At 53.3% G+C, this 19,405-nt stretch overlaps 1 protein-coding gene across 2 annotated transcripts in view; it reads left to right on the top strand.

The window, feature by feature from the left end:
- RFTN1 (raftlin, lipid raft linker 1) overlaps nt 1–19,159 on the top strand; it is a 177,748-nt gene extending 158,589 nt beyond the window's left edge. For both annotated transcript variants that reach the window (XM_031469711.2, XM_031469661.2), the window contains exons 8-10: nt 5,869–5,972; nt 7,961–8,039; nt 17,791–19,159. In XM_031469711.2, coding sequence (XP_031325571.1) covers nt 5,869–5,972; nt 7,961–8,039; nt 17,791–18,162 — 555 coding nt within the window. In that variant the 3' untranslated portion in view covers nt 18,163–19,159. The remainder of the gene's footprint in view (nt 1–5,868; nt 5,973–7,960; nt 8,040–17,790) is intronic.
- The last annotated feature ends 246 nt before the right edge of the window (nt 19,160–19,405 follow it).

Here is a 19,405-nt window from a genome sequence, read left to right as displayed (position 1 = left end):
ATGAATGAACCTACAAAATATGTTAAACAAGGTGTCTTTAAACAGAAACACACATGAAACAAGGTTCTGTACTGATCAGGTGACAAACATCTGACCAGAGGCTCGCAGGAAACTAACCCTGTATTTCCCCAGGAGCCCTGTTTCAGAACCTGCTAATTCAGTGTTTGTGGAAACGCTATAGAACGTAACTCCCATGAACAGTGAAAACTTACTGTAGGTGATAAATAGGTAGATAGGTAGGTAAGTAGAATGATAGATAGATGGATAGATAGACACCTACAAGAACAAAAAGACTGAAAGAAGAGAAAGTGGAAGATGGGTGACTTCTACACATTTTTAGAAGGTGGAAGGCGCCTGGCGGAGGCTGACTGGCTTAGCAAAGTGGAGGACACTGCACCTGGGTGGGGAGGGAGCCTGAGGAAAGCTCTGGTCTTCAAAGCATGAGTCACCGTCGGGTGATGGGAGGTGAACTGCAGAACTAAAACCAGGGCGTTGGTTTGAACTGAAGCCCTTCCATGGTGTGGTCAGATCCCTAGCTCTCCCGACTGCCTCATGCAGCTGGGTAACTGGAAGTGACGCAGGGATCAGATGAAACCGCTGAAAATTAAGAGGTAGAGTGTATGTATCCATGAAACAAAAACAGGATGCTATAAAAAAGAAATGGCCAAAAGATCAGAGGGAGCTTTTGGGTCTGAAAAAGAGGCCAGAGGAGCATTTTAAAACATAGCAAAAAGGCTGAAAAACAAAATAAAGGACATCTTTTCAGAAGGTAAAATAAAAAGACAGAGTAAGAAAATGGGGAGAAAGAAAGGTAATAAAATTAAAATATCAGTCCTACATTCTGACTGCTAGGAGGTCTAGAAAGAAGGCAGCTGCAGAGGAGAGAAAAACTATCAAAGAAAAAAAAAAAAAAGACATTTTCAGAGCCAAAGGACAAAAATCCTTTGAGGGCAAAGCCATTCAGTGCATAGCCTTTTGAGTTTTTAAAAAACAAAACAAAACAAACAAACAAAAAAACAACTTTGAAGGCATATTGTGAAATTCTGGAACTATGTGGGAAAAAAATATCCTAACATCTTCCAAAGTAGCACAACAGGTTACAAAGTATTAGTAATTCAAATAGACATCACAGTAGCCACGCTGACTTCCCAAAGCTAGTGGAGGAATACTTTAAAAATGTTAATGGAAAAATAAGAGTTCAGCCTAGACTTCAGACTGTTGGTTAAGGGTGAAGACAATGACTTTCTTAGAAATGTGGGGATGCAGATGACTTCCAGGGCATTGTTTCCTAAGGGACCACAAGAGGATGTGCTCCAGCAAAATGAAGAGGAAACCAAGAAAGAGAAAACACCAGCCATAGAGAGTGGTGGAGGGAGAGCCCAGGTGTGGGAAGCAGCCACACCAAATTGGAGCACAGGTACAGAAAGCTCCAGAAATGATGTCTCCACGTGGAAAAAAATAGGAATCAGGTATTTTGATACATGGAATATTCATTGATAGGTACATAATAGAGGTGTTGGAGCATGTGGAGTCAATCAGTAATGGGTTGATGTACAACCAGACAGATGAAAAAAAAAATTGAGGCCACAGTTAACTCCAGGAAAGATAAAGGGTCGTATTTTAAAAGGAAGATATGGTTACAGGGCATGACTTGACCCAGCAGTGAGCAATATTTCCAAAGCTGTAATAGTACAGACTTCTGATTTAATTAAAATGACTTTATAGCCATTTGGGGCACCAGGAAAGAGAAGGTAAGGAGTGTATATGGGAGCCTTCATTTCCCACGGTAGGAAATCAAAAAATCCCTAAAACTAATACATAAGGACATAGTATATAAACGTGTCCTGCCAGTGAGTGTTAGACGTTAGTGCTTTGGTAGCAATTTTACAAAAGATGCACGTGCCCTCTCAGGGAAGGGAAGGAAAAGGAAGGACCCAGCAGGTGGGTACCGAGAGCAGAGGACCCCTTTCCACAGTCACTGCACTGCTTCAGAAGTGGAGACCGTCCCAGAGGCCCTGACGTGCAGGACACCAGCTTGCTCACTGGGCCAACGTGCTGCCTCCTAATATCCCCCTGCACAGAAGAGCTTTAGAATGATCAAAAGACAAATGCATTTCTTAGTAAACTCTGCATCGTGTTGTCTATATTTTCAGAGGGGAAGGAAAGGTTGTGTTGGTTGCCCGTTTTAGTGCATTTGCGACCACCAGAGAAATCAGAGGGAACAAAGCGGGGAGAAAAAAAGAGCCATGAATACAAACGAATTCCCTTTACACACGTTGAAGAACCACAGGACATGCTCCATTTTTTTTTTAAAACACTCCAGGTGTGACCGGAGATTACGGTATCCACACAGGAGAGTGGAGAGTTAATTAAAATGTTTGCTTCTGTTCCCAGAAAGAAAGGTCTTTTCGTTTGCTAAGCAGGCTGGCTTTGGAGTGCTGTTTGTGCGTTCCTGTCCTCACTGGAGTGTCACAGGAAAGCAGATCAAAGAGAGCCTTCCATCCGATGGGCTTGCTACCCGCTTTCTCAGCTAACGGACTTGAAAGCTTCTTCCACTGACTGCATGGGGCTCATATCATATTTTCCAAGTGTCGTCGTCTTACTGTATTGATGACATGCAAACCGGCTTTGATAGGTGCTTTGTGGAAAACCACATTTTCCATGAATTAAGTCAAGACCAGCCCAGATAGTCGGAGTGGGAAGGTCGGGCGGAGTGAAACACCTCGCTCCCCTCCCGCTTGTGTTTTCTCGCAACCCGTCCCGGGACAGCTGGCTGGGAACGCGTGCGGCTGAGCCCTCAGCTCCCTCAAGCAGGGTCGTGTTTTGTTGTGTTTTCTCTTTTCCTTTTGGTCTTTGTGTTTCTCTGCCCTCTGGCTGACATCCCCCACCCCGAAGGGAAAAACTGTTGGGGAGACATCCTGCCGTCTTTCTCTTTAAGACGGTGAGTAACTGGAATGAAACGGAGCGAAGCAGAGCAGCCCCGCCAGGCCAGTCTGGGCAGGCGGGTCGGGCTGCCGGGGGGCTGCCCATTGTCCTGCCGTGCCGGGCGCCCGAGGAGAAAACCCAGCCAGGGCACAGGCACCAATGAAAGGACTCCATCCTGCCACTCAGGGCTTTGTGAGTGCCATCGCTTGTCCTGGTTGCCATGGCTACTGTCTGATGGTGGCGGGTTTGTCAGCGTGCTTGATAAAGTGGGAAGGTTATTCTTGATAGAGCCAAGTAATCATAACCTCGCCAAGCTGGAGTGTGGCTTGCACATTTTCTCCCTCCTCTCTCTCAATCAGAGACGCAGGGCTGGGGGCTGGGGTTCTCGGAATAAAGCAACCTCGGCAGGGGGTGAGGGCCTGCCTGGCACGAGGGATGCTGGCCCTGCTGGCCTGGAAGGGAGGTCCCCAGGTGCTCAGGGGGCCGGCAGAAGCGGGGGTCGTTGGGTCATCTGTTGTCATCTCTGGCCTGAGTGGAGGTTTCAGGGATGGGGCCAGAATGGGGTCCCCTCCTACCCCTCTCCTGGAAATTGTACTGGCACCTTCTCTCCTCCCTTCCTGCTCCCCGTCCTGTATTAAGCCCTCTTCCTTTCCTGCTCCTCTTGCCCTGGCTCCTCCCTGCTTCTTTGCTCCCCTGCCCTCTCCCCTCCCCACTCCCTTTCTTTCTGCTGCCCCAATAGCAGTAACAGAGCTGAGCCTTTGAAAGTCTCTTGACTTTCTCCTCTCCTGAAGAATGAAAGGGAGGGTTGGATGAGGCTAACAGTTGATGGATTCTGGCCACAGAACTGCAGACTCTCTTCTGTCATCAGAAGAAACCTAATTGATTTTCTAGGCAGTGTCCTCTCAGACTTACCTGTACCTCAACTACTGGAAATGCCGTTTAAAAAAAAATTAAAGAGGGGAGGGTATAGCTCAGTGGTAGAGCGCGTGCTTAGCATGCACAGGGTCCTGGGTTCAATCCCCAGCACCTCCATTAAAGATAAATAAATACGTAAATAAACCTAATTACCTCCACCCCATTAAAAAAAATAGACCTGCCATATAATCCAGCAATTCCATTCCTGGGCGTATGTCCAAAGGAAATGAAAACACTGACTAGAAAAGACACTTGCACCCCAGTGTTCACAGCAGCACTATTTACAACAGCCCAGAAATGGAACCACCAACCCAAGTGTCCATCAAGAGATGACTGGATAAAGAAGATGTGGTACACACACACACACACACACACACACACACACACACACACACACACACAGTGGAATATTACTCACTCATAAAAAAGAATGAAAATTTTGCTATTTGCCACCACGTGGATGGACCTTCAGGGTGTTATGCTAAGTGAAATAAGTCAAAGAAGGACAAACATTTCATGTCTTTAGTTGTATGTGGAATCTAAAAAATAAAACAAATGAACAAATAAAAGAGAAACAGACTTACAGATAGGGAGAACAAACTAGTGGGTACCAGTGGGCAGAGGGTGTGGGGGGAGGGGCCAGATAGGTGAAGAGGATTAAGAGGTACAGACTACTAGATACAAAATAAATAAGATACAGGGATGTGATGTACAGCACAGGGAATATAGCCAATAGTCTATAATAACTTTATATGGAGTATAATCTATAAAAACATGGACCTACTATGTTGTACACCTGAAACTAATACAATATTGTAAGACAACCATACTTCAATTAAAAAAAAGAACGAAGCAGATTCCTGGGCCCCACCCCCACCACTTCTGGTTGTGCAGGTCTGGGTGGGGTCCTAAGACTCTGCATTTCTGACAAGTGCCCACCCAGGTGATGCTGCCAGCTTGGGGACCTCACTGACACAGGCCGGCCAAGACTAGCTTTATACAGTTGAGGTTCCCCAAGGGTAAGCTGCTGGCCTGGTAGCCACGCTGGAGTTCCTGGAACGCCTCTTCCCCAGCTCTGCCTGTCCATCTCCGCCCCGTCCCCAAGCCCCAGGAAGCTGGCCCTGCCAGCAGGCCATTTTATATGTCAGTGACTTGAGTGTTTGTGCCATGGCCTCCGCTGGACTTGAACTCTGGCCACAGGCCCGTGTCTTCACCCACCTCCAAGCCACCCCGGCTCCCAGGTACTGGCTGGATGAGTCCTGTGGCCACCTTGGCTGGAAGGAACTGGGCTCGTGTCGGAGGCGTTCTGAAGTCACTGTCGGGCGCCAGTGTGGCAGAGGTGGGGGTGCAGCATCTGCGCAGGGCAGGATGAGGACCCAGCTTCAGGAATGAGGTCCGCTGCATGAGAAAGCAGGATGGGGCACGGGGGGCAGCGGCCTCACAGCGGGGCGTTCTCCCTGTGGGAGGAGGACTGAGTCTTTTCATTTGGTTTGAAATGAAACAGCTTTCGTTTACTCTGTTACGGCAGAAGGTGTAACCCAGGTGAAGCTCCCTGCATGTGTGCACACGCAGGGGGTGTGTGTGTGTGTGTGTCCGCGGTGGCTGGGTGAAGAGGACCCCATCTTTTGTCAGACGTAACTGACCTCCCCATGCCACGCTCTGGGCCCATCCAAGCAGTGTCGTCACGGGCCCTGGATGCGTACATCTTGGAGGCGACGTGCTTACACTGCTTGGGTGAAACTCGGGCTCTTTGTCCAGACAGGATTAATGCAGAATGAATGGGTTCATCCGTGGGCTCTAGCTCCCTGCCGAGTGCCCGGACTGAGTCGGGCCGGAAAGAAATCCCGCTCTGGCAGTCGGGCTCCGAAGTATTTAAGCATCTTTGGAGCCGGAGCCAGAGCAGGGCCCCAGGCTGCAGGGCACCCCGCCCCTTCCTGCTGCCTGGAGCAGGCGGGTGGGACGGCGCATGCTCAGGCCCTCAGGCGCTGGCTTGAGGCGGTCAGCCCTCACGTTGGCCTTTCTCCCCAGGGTGTCGAGGTGCAGACAGACTACGTGCCCCTGCTAAACTCGCTGGCCGCCTATGGCTGGCAGCTCACCTGTGTGCTGCCGACTCCCGTGGTCAAGACTACCAGGTAACAGTAACAGTCGTTGCTCTAACTGAATACTTACCTGTCCTAGTAGGCTCTTTGTGACCTAGACCTGGCGTGTAGGCCCTTGCTGCGGCACGCCCTACAATTTCAAGTTCAAGTTCATCTGTCCACTCTCAACTCTGCCCGCCATCCCTCGAGCCCATGGGCTTATATCCCTGTCTTACCAACCCTAAAAGGCCTTCTGTCTGTCTTTGGGTTTGCTATCAAGCTAGTCCTAACTACTTGTTGGGTAGTGAGCAGAAATATGGTTCCCATTTTACAGATGAAGAAACTAAGGCTCAGAGAGGCTTCATCACGTACCTGAAGCCACACAGCCAGTAAGTGGGGGAACCTGGGACTAGAAAGTCAGTCTGCAGGATCAGGTGGTCCTACAACGGGCCGCCTCTTTGCTGACCTAGGGGGAGACCCCTCATGGCCCTCAGGGCTGCACCCTCCCCAGCCCCACTGCCTGCTCACCACTGCAGGATGAGGGACAGCGTGAGGCAGCGCTGGTGATCTGGGCAGACGGCGGGTGGTGCAGCCCTAGGGCACAGGCTGAGGGTGCTGGTGCCCATCCCTGCCTCTTTGGGGTCCTTATCACGTCTCCCCGCCCTGACACTTGGCCAAGTGGGACTGTGCACCTGCAGGAGCCAGTCTGCAGCTGCCTTTGCCCCTTGGACCAATGGGAGCCTCCATATTATTTCTCAGCCAAGACTTGAATGGGCACAGGGTGGTGGAGGGGAGAGAACCCTGGAGCTGTGACCTGCAGGCTTGAACCCCAGTCCTGAGTCTGCCACTTGCTAACTGTCCACCTTGGTCAAGTCCATGTAGCTTTTTTGAGCCGATTTCCTAGTCTCTGAGACCAAGAATGCCTGTCTGTCTTCCATTCCAGAAGTCGAGAACCACCCCCTGAGAATGGATTTGAACGTGAAGCCCCTGCTAGTTCTGTGCTCTCAGCCAGGAGGGTGCAGACGGTTCTCTTTGTCTCCGTCTCAGGTGGTCAGACCTAAATAAGCCTCCATAATCCTCCACTTTCCTGGGTCCTAAATTCCCTTGCAGTGGAGAGGAGAGGGCGTGGAACCAGGGGATCTGACCTTGAATCTCTGTGATGTGACCCCAGGCTTGCTCCTTGACGGAGCTGTCTTGTCCTGTCACTGGAAGTGGTCCTGTGGCTTGGAGTGCGACTCACCCAGCCTGGCCCTGGCACAAAACAGGAGTGTCAGTGCTCTCCCCTCTTTTCCTCCGACACCCTGTGTAGTGACACGTCGCCTTGGCAGAGAAGGCGTCTGCACAATAGCAACTTAAGAAAGTGGTCTCCTTTACAGTATTTCTAGTGTCTCTAAAGGCAGCCCGTGGGGTCCCGCCTGCCTGGGAGGAAGGGGTGCTCCCTGTGCCAGGAAAATGAGCAGCACCCGCAGCCCACTTTGCTGATGCGTCTCTGCCGCGATGCCCCCCGTGCCCCTCAGCCCTGCTGCTCACGGGGGACTCACGTGGTGGCCGGGACCCCAGCATAGCCAGGCCCTCTGCCTGGGCTCCGGGGACAGGTGACGGGACAGCCCGTTGCTCGGTTCCTCTCTGTCTGTCCGCCCATGCCAGCCAGCCCCTCTGCAGCCTCATTACCAAAGGCAGACTTGGAATAGGCCTCCCGCCCCCCTGATACTCTTGGAGGAGGCCACTTTGTCATCATTTGGCGGAGATAATTAGCTGTCATTTCACATCCCAGGGAGGGTGGCCTTCAGTCACAAAGCTGACTTTCAGGGATGTCCACAGAGTCTTTTTGGGGCCCCCAAGATAGCCCCATGGAAGCCAGGGTGGATGGCCTGGGGGTGGGGAGGGGTGAGGGGCTTCTTGACCTCTGCCCCCTTCGTCTCCGGCGCAGCCTCCCTTCCCTCGGGGGGCCGGCCAGGGGCAAGTTCAGGATGGCGGCCTCTGGGTGGGGTGTGGGCCACCCCTGAGTATGAGTCTCATTCTCAGCTCCACATGTGTTGCAGGGAGGGGAACATATCCACCAAGCAAGTTGTCTTTCTTCAGAGACCTTGTCTACCTCAGAAAATCAAGAAGGAATCAAAGGTGAGTGACCTTGGCTGCTTTGTGCACTGTGGCTCGGCAGGACTTCGCCTCTGACTGGATTTCTAACGGCGGTCAGAGGGCTGCCTGCTCCACCTGCCAGCAGCTCTCAGAGCTCGGGGACACCTGAGCCACTTGGCAAAATGCATCCCACCACTCCTGAGGCTGCCTCCCGCGGGGACGCTCGGGCCGCCAGCCGTGCCGCGAGGCTGAAGGTAGGGGCGCGAGGCCAGCCGCAGTCTGACCAGGGCTGGGACGGTTGAGCTGATGCCTGGCTTCTCTGCATCTGTTTCCTGTTACAAGCTGGTTGAAGCTCGGGCCTGCTCCCTGGGGCCATCAGAGGTGTGGTGATCTGGGCAGAGAGAACCTGCCAGAACACCCGCCCCGCAGGTCTCTGAGTGACAGTGGCTGGTATAGACGGAGAGCGGCCCTCACCTCACCCCTGTGGAGTGAGTCCTCATCCCAGGGCTGCCCTGGGATGGCCAGGGGCCTCCCCCACACACAAGCTAGACGACACTTGAGCTGTCCTGGAAACACAGCTGCCCTGAGAAGTGTGGCCATTCTCAGCATGTTTCCCGTGGTTCCTGAGGGTCAGCCCGAGTCCTCCCCTTGAATGAGATTCTGCTGTTTGCATCCCCACACTTTGCCCCTAGTGGGGGCTCCTCCCAAGAATCATTTGGGAAGAGCTGATGAGTCCAGGGAACCTGCCACACCGGGCAGGTGTCGCCTGGAGCCGCCTGCTGCCCTGCTGACGGCCAAGGCCACACTGCTAGGCAGAGACCCGGGACTCGCCCATCCCCTAGCCTGGCACCCTCCCCCCGAGCTCCCTGCTCGTGGTTCCTCATGTTCTTTGGACACAGAGCCAGGAACAGGAGCATCAGGACAGGAGCACAGATCGGAGCAGCCCCTCCCCAGCCAACAAACCCAAAGGGGCCACTCATGGGAGGACGCCAAGGAGATGGCCCCGTAGAGCCGGGTGGGGTGGAGCGCAGAGGAAGATCTTGCGCCAGCTCGGAGATGCTCGTGTGACAGGTGGCAGCAGCAGAGGACCAGAAGGCAGCCGCCAAAGCCACCATTACCCACCAGGAGCAGTCAGCGGCCAGCTGGAAGACGGATGGCCCCGCACCGCCACCAGCCGCAGCTTGGCCAGGGCTGCGGGGGCTGCGTGCGTTCAGAGTGACATTCCAGCATCGCCAGCAAGGTCTCCTGCCAGACGCCTGGCTTGTGCCGCCCCTTACAAGGAAGGGGAGGTGCCGTTTTCTCACCATCCCTTCCTGGTCAGTCATGGTGCCAGCAGATCCCAAAGCAGAGACGTGAGGTTTGATTCTGGGGAAGACTCTGCGTGTCACCGAGGGGGCCAACCAGGGGAAACTCCTGTGGCTGGGGGCGTTTTCAAGGTGGCGCTCCAGGGCTGCTGAACAGTGTGCCTCGGGGGGAAGCCAGGAGACGGGAGCCAGGTTTCTTGGGTCAGTCGAGGTGTCCACCCGCAGTGAGCTGTACAAATCCTGGCAGCCTGCCTTCTCTTTGAAGTACTTGCCCATCTCTGCCCCCTGTGGTGGGGATGGGCTAGTGAGGACTGCTGTTCTGTGTGTGACCCGGGGAGGTCACATCGCTGGTGGGGCCCCAGGAGGGGGCTGTACTGATAGACATCTTCTCGCCTCTGTCTCGTTGTCCTGTCACCCACTTCTCTGCTGATGGGGCGTCGTCCGGCTCCCGGGAGACCGTGTTCCCCCAACCCCATGGCCGTGGCAGTGGCTTCACCCCCTGGTGCCCTAGCTCACCCTTGGAGCACCTTTTTCTCCTGGCTGTGTGGTTTCCCACCCGGTTCCTCATTCCTAGCCCCATTTCTCCTGTCTTTCCTTACCTCTTCCTGAGAAAATCTTGTCTACCCCCAGGGTTGGAAAATCTCACTTGTCACCTGTGTCGGTGGCTCTTACCTCTGCATGTCCAGCCCGCGCTGCTCCCCTGGGACCCCAGCCCTAGCTCTTATGCAGCTGCTCGGCCGTCTCAGGGCAACTTATGACCTTGCCCTCCCCCTGGCCGGGCTTGCCCCCCACCCCCACCTAGAGGAGCCGCACCTCCACTGGCCCCGAGGCTCCCACCTGCCCAGAGGTCACCCTTGGCGCTCTTGCCTCCTTTGTCCCATAGTCAGTCTGTTCTTAATGCGAGTCTGTTTTAGGTCCTAGAAGCTCTGGAACCCCTACTTCTTCCCATCATCACCTGCCTGGACTACTCCGGTCTCCCCTTCAAATATGTTCTCCACGCAGCCAAGATGATCTTTAAAAAAAGCAAATCGAACCATGTCACCCCACTGCTTAAAATGGCTCTAAAGCTTTGGATTCTTCTGAAGATCAAGGTGGGAGCCTGTCCCGGGATCCACACGGCCCTGTGGGATCTGGACCCGCCTTCTGCATTCCGGGCACCCTGGCTGCCAGACTCTTCCGTGCCCCTCCCTGCCCCAGGGCCTTTGCTTTGGCGGTTCCTCTGCCTGGGACACTCTCTTCCTTTGTATCTTCTCGGGAAGGTGGTCTCTCCTCTTAGACCAAGCCAAGCTCCTCTGTGTTTGGAAGAACCAGGCTTCTCTCCATTTCTAACTGTTTGTGATCATTAGCTTATCCTCCACCAGTAGAATCAGACATTAACTCCTTGAGAGCAAAAACCCTTTTTTCCCTCGCTGTTGTGTGCCCAGTGTCTGCCTTTTAGCTAGGACTCAGCAGGTACTTGTTGGAGCAAAGGAATGAGCAATCAAAACGCCCGAGCCCGGCTCTCAGCTGATTCCTCTGCACAAACACTACAGGCTGGAAGGGAGGGGCAAGATCTATTCAAAGTCCTGAATGAAAAAAAGATGCAGCCTAGGATACTCTATCCAGCAAGGCTATCCTTTAGAATAGGAGGAGAGATAAAGAACTTCACAGACAAGCAAAAACCAAAAGAGTTTAGCAACACTAAACCCATGCTAAGAGAAATATTGACAGGTCTACTCTAAATAGAAAAGAAGCAGGATGCTACAAAAACGAGAAACTCTAACTGGAAAGGAGATAACTGCCATGAATTACAGAAAGAATAAACACAAAATTGTTAAAGAGGACATCTAAACCATTAAGAGTGGGAGAGGGAAGCAAGGAAAGCCACGGTGGAAAACAGTATGGAGATTCCTCAAAAGACTACGAATAGCCTTACCATATGACCCAGGAATCCCACTCCTGGGCATATATCCAGAAGGGACCCTACTTCAGGGTGACACCTGCACCCCAGTGTTCACAGCAGCACTATTTACAATAGCCAAGACATGGAAACAGCGTAAATGTCCATCAACAGATGACTGGATAAAGAGGAAGTGGTATATTTATACGATGGAATACTATTCAGCCACAAAAATCGACAACATAGTGCCATTTGCAGCAACATGGATGTTACTGGAGAATGTCGTTCTAAGTGAAGTAAGCCAGAAAAATAAAGAAAAATACTATATAAGATCGCTTATATGAGGAATCTAAAAAAAAACCAAAACATAAATACAAAACAGAATCAGAGTCATAGACATAGAATACAAACTTGTGGTTGCCAAGGGGGCAGGGGGTGGGAAGGGACAGACTGGGATTTTAAAATGCAGAATAGATAAACAAGATTATACTGTATAGCACAGGGAAATATACAAGATCTTGTGGTAGCTCATAGCGAAAAAAAAGTGACAATGAATACATACATGTTCATATATGAGTGGAAGATTGTGCTCTACACTAGAATTTGACGCAACATTGTAAAATAACTATTACTCAATTAAAAAATGTAAAAAAACCCAAAAAACAAAACGTTGAGCCTGGGGCACGGGTCATATGTCTAGCGCTGACATTTAAGAAAAGAGATCGCAAGGTTTGAACACCAAAGACACAGCATATTTAGTCCTCTTTTCATCTGTAAAGTGGACAAAGTTCTCCAAATAGAATTTTCAGCGTTTGAAAGAAACTTCTTTGTGTATATATGAGTGTAGCTTCCAAAGCAAATATTAAACTCCTTCAAAGGTAATAAGTAATTTCTACGTTACGGGAGAAGTCTGCCTTCCAGCTAAACTATTTGAAGTGGAGACGGAGATGGACAGTTTTTTAAATGTGTGAATTAAAGAAGGGGAGGGAATAGCTCAGTGGTAGAGCGTGTGCTTGGCGTGCACGAGGTCCTGGGTTCAATCCCCAGTAATCTAATTTAATCTCCATTTAAATAATTAAATGAATTTAATCTCATTAAAATAAACCCAATTACCCCACCAAAAAAAAAAAAAACTAGAAAGAAAAGAAAGAATAAAAAATAAAGTAAAATGTGTGACTTAAATCCACTAGCCCTGCTGACATGGGACTCTGGACACACTGCCGTGAAGAGGAGGCTTGTTTCCTTTTCCGCACTTACTTCTGGCGTGGATGGCTAGTTGGGATTTTTTCTGGTTTAGGCACTGGCAGCGCACCCGCGTGCCCAGGACCCCTGGCTGGGGAAGGCCCGTCCATCCTGTTCAGCTTACAGCTTGCTGCTTGAATTCAGAGACTCTCCATGGAATGGCTCAAGATGTACTGGGCCCTCCGGGCTGGACTGCCCGCCTCCCCGGGGTGGGTTACAGACCTCCCCTCAGAGCCTCCACCACCTAGGATCTGAAATAGAGCCGACCTTTGAACAGCGCGGACGTTAGCCCGGCTATAATTTATAATGGACCCTCCGTATCCGAGGTTCTCTGAATCCACAGATGGAACCAACCACTGACCGTCTAGTAGCATTTCCTACTGAAAACCATCCACACACAGCTCAGACCCGCATTGTCCAAGGGCCGACTGTAATTTCTGTTGCTGGTGAGCGGTGGTGGCCGTCCCCAGCAAAGGAGAGAGGGGAGCCTGCCGGTGAAGGGAGGCGGGCACGCTGCGGAGGTGGGGGCCGGGGAGGCCTCCCTTCCTCCCAGCTGTTTCTCACCCTGCCCAGGTGGTGTTCTCAGCTGCGTGCTTCTCACGCTGTGGTCCGTGATCCAGCAGTGTCGGCCTCACCTGGGAGCTTGTTTAAAATGCCACTCTCTCCCCTCCCCGGGCCCCCTGAGTCAGAAACCCCAGGACAGGGTGGGGGACCCATGTCTGAAGGAACCCCCCCCCCAGGGACACTGACACCCCCTCCAGTCTGGGAGCCAGTGTCTTAGCTGAGGGGTCTGGGGCTCCTGCCAGACCCACTTTGTGGTTCTCCATTCAAATTTTATCATTATTGATTTGGTAAAAATAGGCCTGTCAGGGAGCCTTCACTGTAGATACTCGTTTTGAATAAGACACCAAAGCATCTTTCCTGGCGGTGAAGGCCAGGCTGCCATTAGCTGACTGCCTGGCTTCGTGGGTCGAGCGCCTGGCTTCGTGGGTCGAGCACCTGACCTGGCAGATGGGTCCTAACGTCATGAGGTCCAGAAGCTGAGGCACCTTGTGCAACGGGCTGAGCTATTCCAAAGGTGTGTCACCCTTCCCCTGGCTTCCTCTCCTCCCTTCCTTCCCGAACAGGAGCCCAGAACCCCTCACCCACCAGGAATGAGAGGGTGGAAGTTAGTATGGAGCCAGAGGAACCTGTGCTTGAATTTCAGCTCTGCTACTTTCTGGCTGTGTGATTTTGGGCAAGTTACTTAACCTCTCTGACCCTCTGTGTGCTTATCATACAATGGCGCTAACAGTGCCTGGTGAGAGAACTGCTTTGGGGATTCGGGGAAGTGGGAAACCTCGTCACAGTGTGAGACACCTGGTGGATGCCTTGGTACGTGCTTTTCTTTCCTAAGTGGGGATTCTGCCGGCAGTCGGCCCTCAAAATTCGGAAAATTTAGCTCTTAGATGATATGGACCCTGAGTTTTGGCCGCTGCTCCTTCCCTGCATCATGAGCATGTCCCCCAGCAAAGAGGAGGCGGAGGAAGTGAACGACTTGAGCCAAAGCCTGCTGGTGAACCGGCTGCAAGCCTGGGGAGCCAATAACGTCACCCTGCGCCATCGGAGGACACAGAAAATGGTGCGGGCCTTGAAGGCATGTGGCTTGGCAGATTTTCCTGGGATGACTTGGAAGGACAGAAAGACGTGGGCTGGAATAGTTCCAGCCAGCTTGCCACATGCAGTCCCAAATCCCCCTCTGCCCGGCAGCCTGGCAGGGTCCTGCGGAAAGTGGCGGGTGTGCCCACCACAGGCCTCTCCCAGTCTGCATCCTTCTGTCTGTCCCATCAGGAGATCCACACAGTGGGACCCTCTCCGGGAAGCTGGATGTGGCCGGGCGTCCAAGGAACCGTGGAGGTCCTGTTGCTTATTTGGCGAGAGCAGCCTCAGGGAGAAGATGGGGTTTGCATTAGAAAATAACCAGGGTCCGGGGGGAGTCTGGCGCAGGGGATCGTCCTGGCTGTACGCGGCCCACCTGCGGGGGGCGCTGTTCACACCCAGCACGGACCGAGTGGGCCCCGGGGTGTGCACCTCCGCCCTGCAGGCAGGGACAGCTCTTTTGGACATGAATGCCCTGCCCAGGGACAGACAACCGAGTGCCAGAACTGGGGTTTGAACCAGGGCCTTAGCCGCTGTGCTATGTACGGGTGGTGCTTGGGTGTCGTAGCATTTAGGACCTTTCAGCCCCAGCAGCCTCACCACCTTTTTGGCAAAAGTAAAACTCCCTCCAGCCTCTCAGACAGCTGACATCTCGGATCGCCGTGTCTAGGCAGGCTTTACTGACCTCCTTCTAAAAACATGCAAAATGCAGAGGGCCTGGCTATTTGGGAACAAAACAAAACAAAACAAAACACTAGGCTCTTCAGTTTGGCCTGGAGTTAAAATGCAGCAGCAGCTGCAGGTGATAAGGCAGCAGTTAGGGACCATGACCCCCGGGTACCTGAGAGCCACGCAGGGCCAGCCTGGGGCCGCAGAAGCCAGGCTGAGGCCAGAAGTCCTGGCCCCGCACTGGTGGCTGTGGGCCTCGAGATGAAGTGGGCAACCTTTGGGGTGGGGGTCTGAGGCATCAGAGGGGGTCCATTGTTGGAAACTCATGGCTTAAGTAGCAGCCTGGCAGCCATCCCATGAGGAAATCCCCAAAAAGGAGCACCCGGGGGAACCCAGCCAACATCCTAGGTGAGCTCATTTGGGATTTGGGGGAGGGCAGGTGGAGGAGGACAGGATGGATGTTAAATCCGAACCTCGGCATGCACTTTGCTCCTTTCCCTCTTCTCTGATAGAATATTCTGTCGTGCCAGTCTTGTCCAAAAGGAGTTCAGCGCATGAACCCCAGGGTGTGTTCCGGCTGAGCCCCCCAAGTGTGTTCTGGCAGTTGTTTTATTTGAGGAAGCAGATCTCTACCATGGCAACCGCCACAAGGGTGGCAGACTTTTTAAGGATTTACGTGGCACAGGTTCACTTCTTCCCAGCCAGGCGCTCAGATTTCTCTGCGACATGGAAATCGTTTTTCCACTGGTGGTGCAGCTGCCTTCCTGGGCTCCCAGCAAGTCACTAGAACGGAGGACTCCCTTCACTTTTCTTTCCGTCACAGAATGGCTTAGATTGAAGTCCATGTTTGGTGAAGCCCGTGTGGCCCGATTCAAGTGGAAAGAAAGGAAACAAAAGAAAGAAGTGAAATTCAAGTGAAACAGCTGTGTGTCCCGTGGGCCGGAGCTGCACCTGTGGGGTGGCCCAGACCCTCCCCCCGGGATCCAGGCCCCCGAGTCTCCCCAGCAAGACCCCTCTCTCCAGCGGGGCCTCTGGACACCGGCCCTCACCCACCCAGCTCTCTATCCTCTGTGCCTGGCATGTCCCAAAGACCTCAGGGGTGCCATCACTCTGAGTGCACACCACCCAGCTCTCCAGCCTCTGTCTCTGAGCACTGGGGCCCGGGCCCCACCAGGGAGGACCTGACATCAAGACGGCAAAGTTGAGAGGGACCTTCGGCAGGAAGATTGGGGGACCCCTTACATTTGGAGAGAGGGATAAGGTCGCAGACCTCCCTGAGTTGTTACCTACAAAGCACACGCCTATTTTATTTTATTTTATTTTTTTGCACACTTCTTTTACAAACACCCTTCATGCTTCCATGTCTGCTCCAGCTCATTTGCCCAGATTTATTCCAGACAGTCTTCTGGAGCAGTTCCTGTCGTCAGCAGACTCAGCAGGACTTTGAACTGATTTTTCAAATTGATTTCTCTTTCTGGAGCCCAGCCAGACCTGATGTGTGGATGCACGAGTGCCTCCTCACTAAACCCCAAGCTGTGTTCTGACCAAAATCACAGGACTGGCTCACATCCCGCCCCCACCACCAAAACCCGGTGCAGTCAGCTTGGCCAGACTCCGTGGTCCTTGCATCCATCCATGCATCGCAGGAGAGGTTTGGAGCACCTTCCCTGCGCCAGGCTCTGCGCTGCATCCCAGGGACTCGGGTGCGCAGAGGACAGGTGGCATCCCTGACCTTGCAAGCCTACGCCTGGCGTCAGTAATGACAGCAGACGTATCTGGTATTTCGTGTGCTGGGCACAGCGCTAAGCCCATTACATGGGTTATTGCATCACCGAGTCGACATAAATACCCTCTCAGGCAGAGCTTGGCAAACTCCGGCCCGCCGCCTGTTTTTGTAGATAAAGTTTTATTGGAACACAGCCATGCCCGTTCATTACGTGCCATCCGTGGGCACTTGTGTGCGACAGTGGTGGAGCGAGCGGCTGCAGCAGCGGCCGTAGGGCCTGCAAAGCCTGGAGTAGTTCTCTGACTGTAGGAAAAGTTTTGGCCCTGATTCAGGTTAGAGTCATTCTCCGGGTTGTGTAGATGAGAACAGAGGCTGAGGAGTCAGGCGGGCGGTCTCGCTCCGTGGCTTCGATGTGACGCAGGGCTTGCCCTGCTCCGACACTGACTGTGCCCTTGGGCCTTTCTGAGCTCCGTGGACTTCCCTGTCCCACAGGGAAACACTCGGCCGCAGGTGGGGCTCCCTGGGAGCCGCGTCTGGGATGAATCTGGATGAGGTTTTAGGGGGAGTGCCCTTGGGAACAACACCCATGGGTAGAAGGGCGCGGGAGGGGGCGGGGGAGACTCTGGGCTGTGAGGCACTCGCAGCTGTGGCCTCGGCCAGCGCTCCATCCAGGTCTCCCCGGAGCTGGGCTGGTTTGTTAGCTTTGCCTCGAGCTGGAAACCGGAGGACGGGCCGTTGTCCCCGCCTGGATCAGTCACTGGTCGTAGCTTGGCCTGGAGGGAGAGAGCCTCTGGGGGTGGGGGGTAGCTGGGCTCTCTAGCAGAGGCAGGGGGCTGTCAGCTGCAGCAGCCCCTGCAGTGGTGGCAGGGGGCCCTGGGCGCCCACATCTGTGCCTTCTGACTCAGGTGACCTGGGGAAGAGGGTGGCCGGTGGGCGGTATGCACAGCTGCTCTGAGTGGGAGTAGCCGGAGCGCTGGCACTTGGGAAGAGCAGGCCCGCGTCCCCTCCCCCATCCTGCTTCTCCCGATGGCCGGATTTCAGCACTTGCTTTCCCAGGCCTTTGATCTGGGGCCAATGGAAAGAAGTACCTCTCGCCCATTCCCCAAACCCTGAAATCCGCAAGTAAGATACATGCCGTGGCCAGCATCCTCAGGCTCTCGGTGGGTGTGACATTTGGGCCTTGATTTGGTTTGGTGCCGGACACGCCCTGCTCCAGGAATACTGGAAATTGTGTGTCTTGCTGTGAGAAGTGACACTGTGTGAATGCAAACGTTCGTTGCAAGCTCTCCATTCACGGAGGCTGACGTATTTATCTCCATCTTCCCCAATTTCTAGTTTCAGTGGCGATTCTCCCGAGAAGAAATGCGCAACAGGCAGTCCAGGAAATCCAGGGGTAAGCGCGGAGCCAGAGACAAGCAGCAGACAGAAGAAAAGGAGAAGAATCTAGAAGACCAGTTTCCCAAAGCGGGAGACATGGGAAACCATCTGCCGGGGCTGCAGCAGGAGGACTGGGCCTCCCAGGAGAAGGTCACAGGGGAAAAGCTGTGTCCCGACGGCCAGCTCTGTGTGGATGGCGGGGCCGTGCAGAACGGTCCCTCTGGCCACAGCCCGTCCCCGGCTGGGGGCGGCGCTGGGCGCTCCAGTCCTGATCCTGGAGAGGGTGCCAGGGAGGGAGGTGCTGAGGAGGCAGCAGCAGAGGACAACTGAGTCCCCGGCAGGTGTGCTGAGGCCTGACCAGCCAGCACACTGGAGGCTCGGTGCCAGCGGCCAGGCTGGGGGCTGGTTTGCTCTGGTGTCCATTGTTACCCTTTGGCTTGGCTTGACCTCTCCTTGTGAGCTTACCTGGACCCTGTGAGGGCTGGGTCATTGACAGTGTTGGTTTCTGCACATCCATTTGAAACGTGTTGTGATGCCCCAGCGTTAGAACGCAAGAGGTCAGGTTACTCCTAGACCTCAGGGCTGGAGGCCCAGCCTGGCTCCACCGCTCCTCCTTGGACGGGCTGGACCATCCAGTGCCGGTGTCCACCCCCACCCCCAGGGCCTCCAGGGGGCCTTTGGGCCACATGCAAGGGCCTCCCTGGCTAGAGTCAAGGCCAAGCTATTCATCCCCAGCCCCTCAAGGGCAGAGGGCAGGGTCCATCCCTGCTGTTCGCTGCAGCTCCCTGACGATCATGACAACCTCTGGCGCCCTGCCAGCTGCCCTTCTCCCCTCAACCCCCCCTTGGACCCCATTGCTTTGGCAAAGAAAATGACATTGGGGAGGGGAGGTGCCCCACCTCCTGGCTTTTCTCAAAGTGTTCCCATAGATACTGGTAATCTGGAAATGAAGAGCTAATTCTGTGTGTGTACCTACTCTTGCAGAATGTCCAAGAAAGTATTCTGTGTTAGTATTAACGCCAAAAAGTTTTTTTAAAGGTTTTGTATTCAGCACATCATATGAACATACGCTTTGTCTGTCATTTTGGGGCACACCAACTGGGGGGAGCCCTGGTTATGTGCTGCTGTCATCAGTGTATCATTGGCCAAGTCACTTCCCATGGATGCTGTCACATGTTTGTATCGCCCAGAAAGTGTTGTTGAGGCTTTAAGTAGTGCAGCTGGCAAACCTTGAGGGGAGAGCGCCAGCCGTCTTGACCAAAACAGCAGCCTGTCTCTTCTCTTTCTTGTTTAGTTACTCAAAGCAATAAATCATCTGTGAGTTTAATGCATTGTGAGTATTGAGAATTTATCACATCGCAGTGAAAGGTCGTAGCCTCGCATCCAGAGGATTGGACCCTGGGTCCTCCATTCACATTGCCTAAGTTTCAGACTCCTGGCAGCAACAGGATGACTTTGGAGACGAGATAGAAGCTCCTGTGAGAATACTGGAGCCAGCTGAGCAGCTCTGCTTTCTGGTTATTTGTAGAAGGAAGACAGAAAACGAGAATCAGGTGCCAGCAGGTAAGTCAGG

Source organism: Camelus dromedarius, chromosome 2 (assembly GCF_036321535.1).
Source record: "Camelus dromedarius isolate mCamDro1 chromosome 2, mCamDro1.pat, whole genome shotgun sequence".
Lineage (NCBI taxonomy): Eukaryota > Metazoa > Chordata > Mammalia > Artiodactyla > Camelidae > Camelus > Camelus dromedarius.
This window is presented reverse-complemented; position numbering and strand designations above follow the sequence as displayed.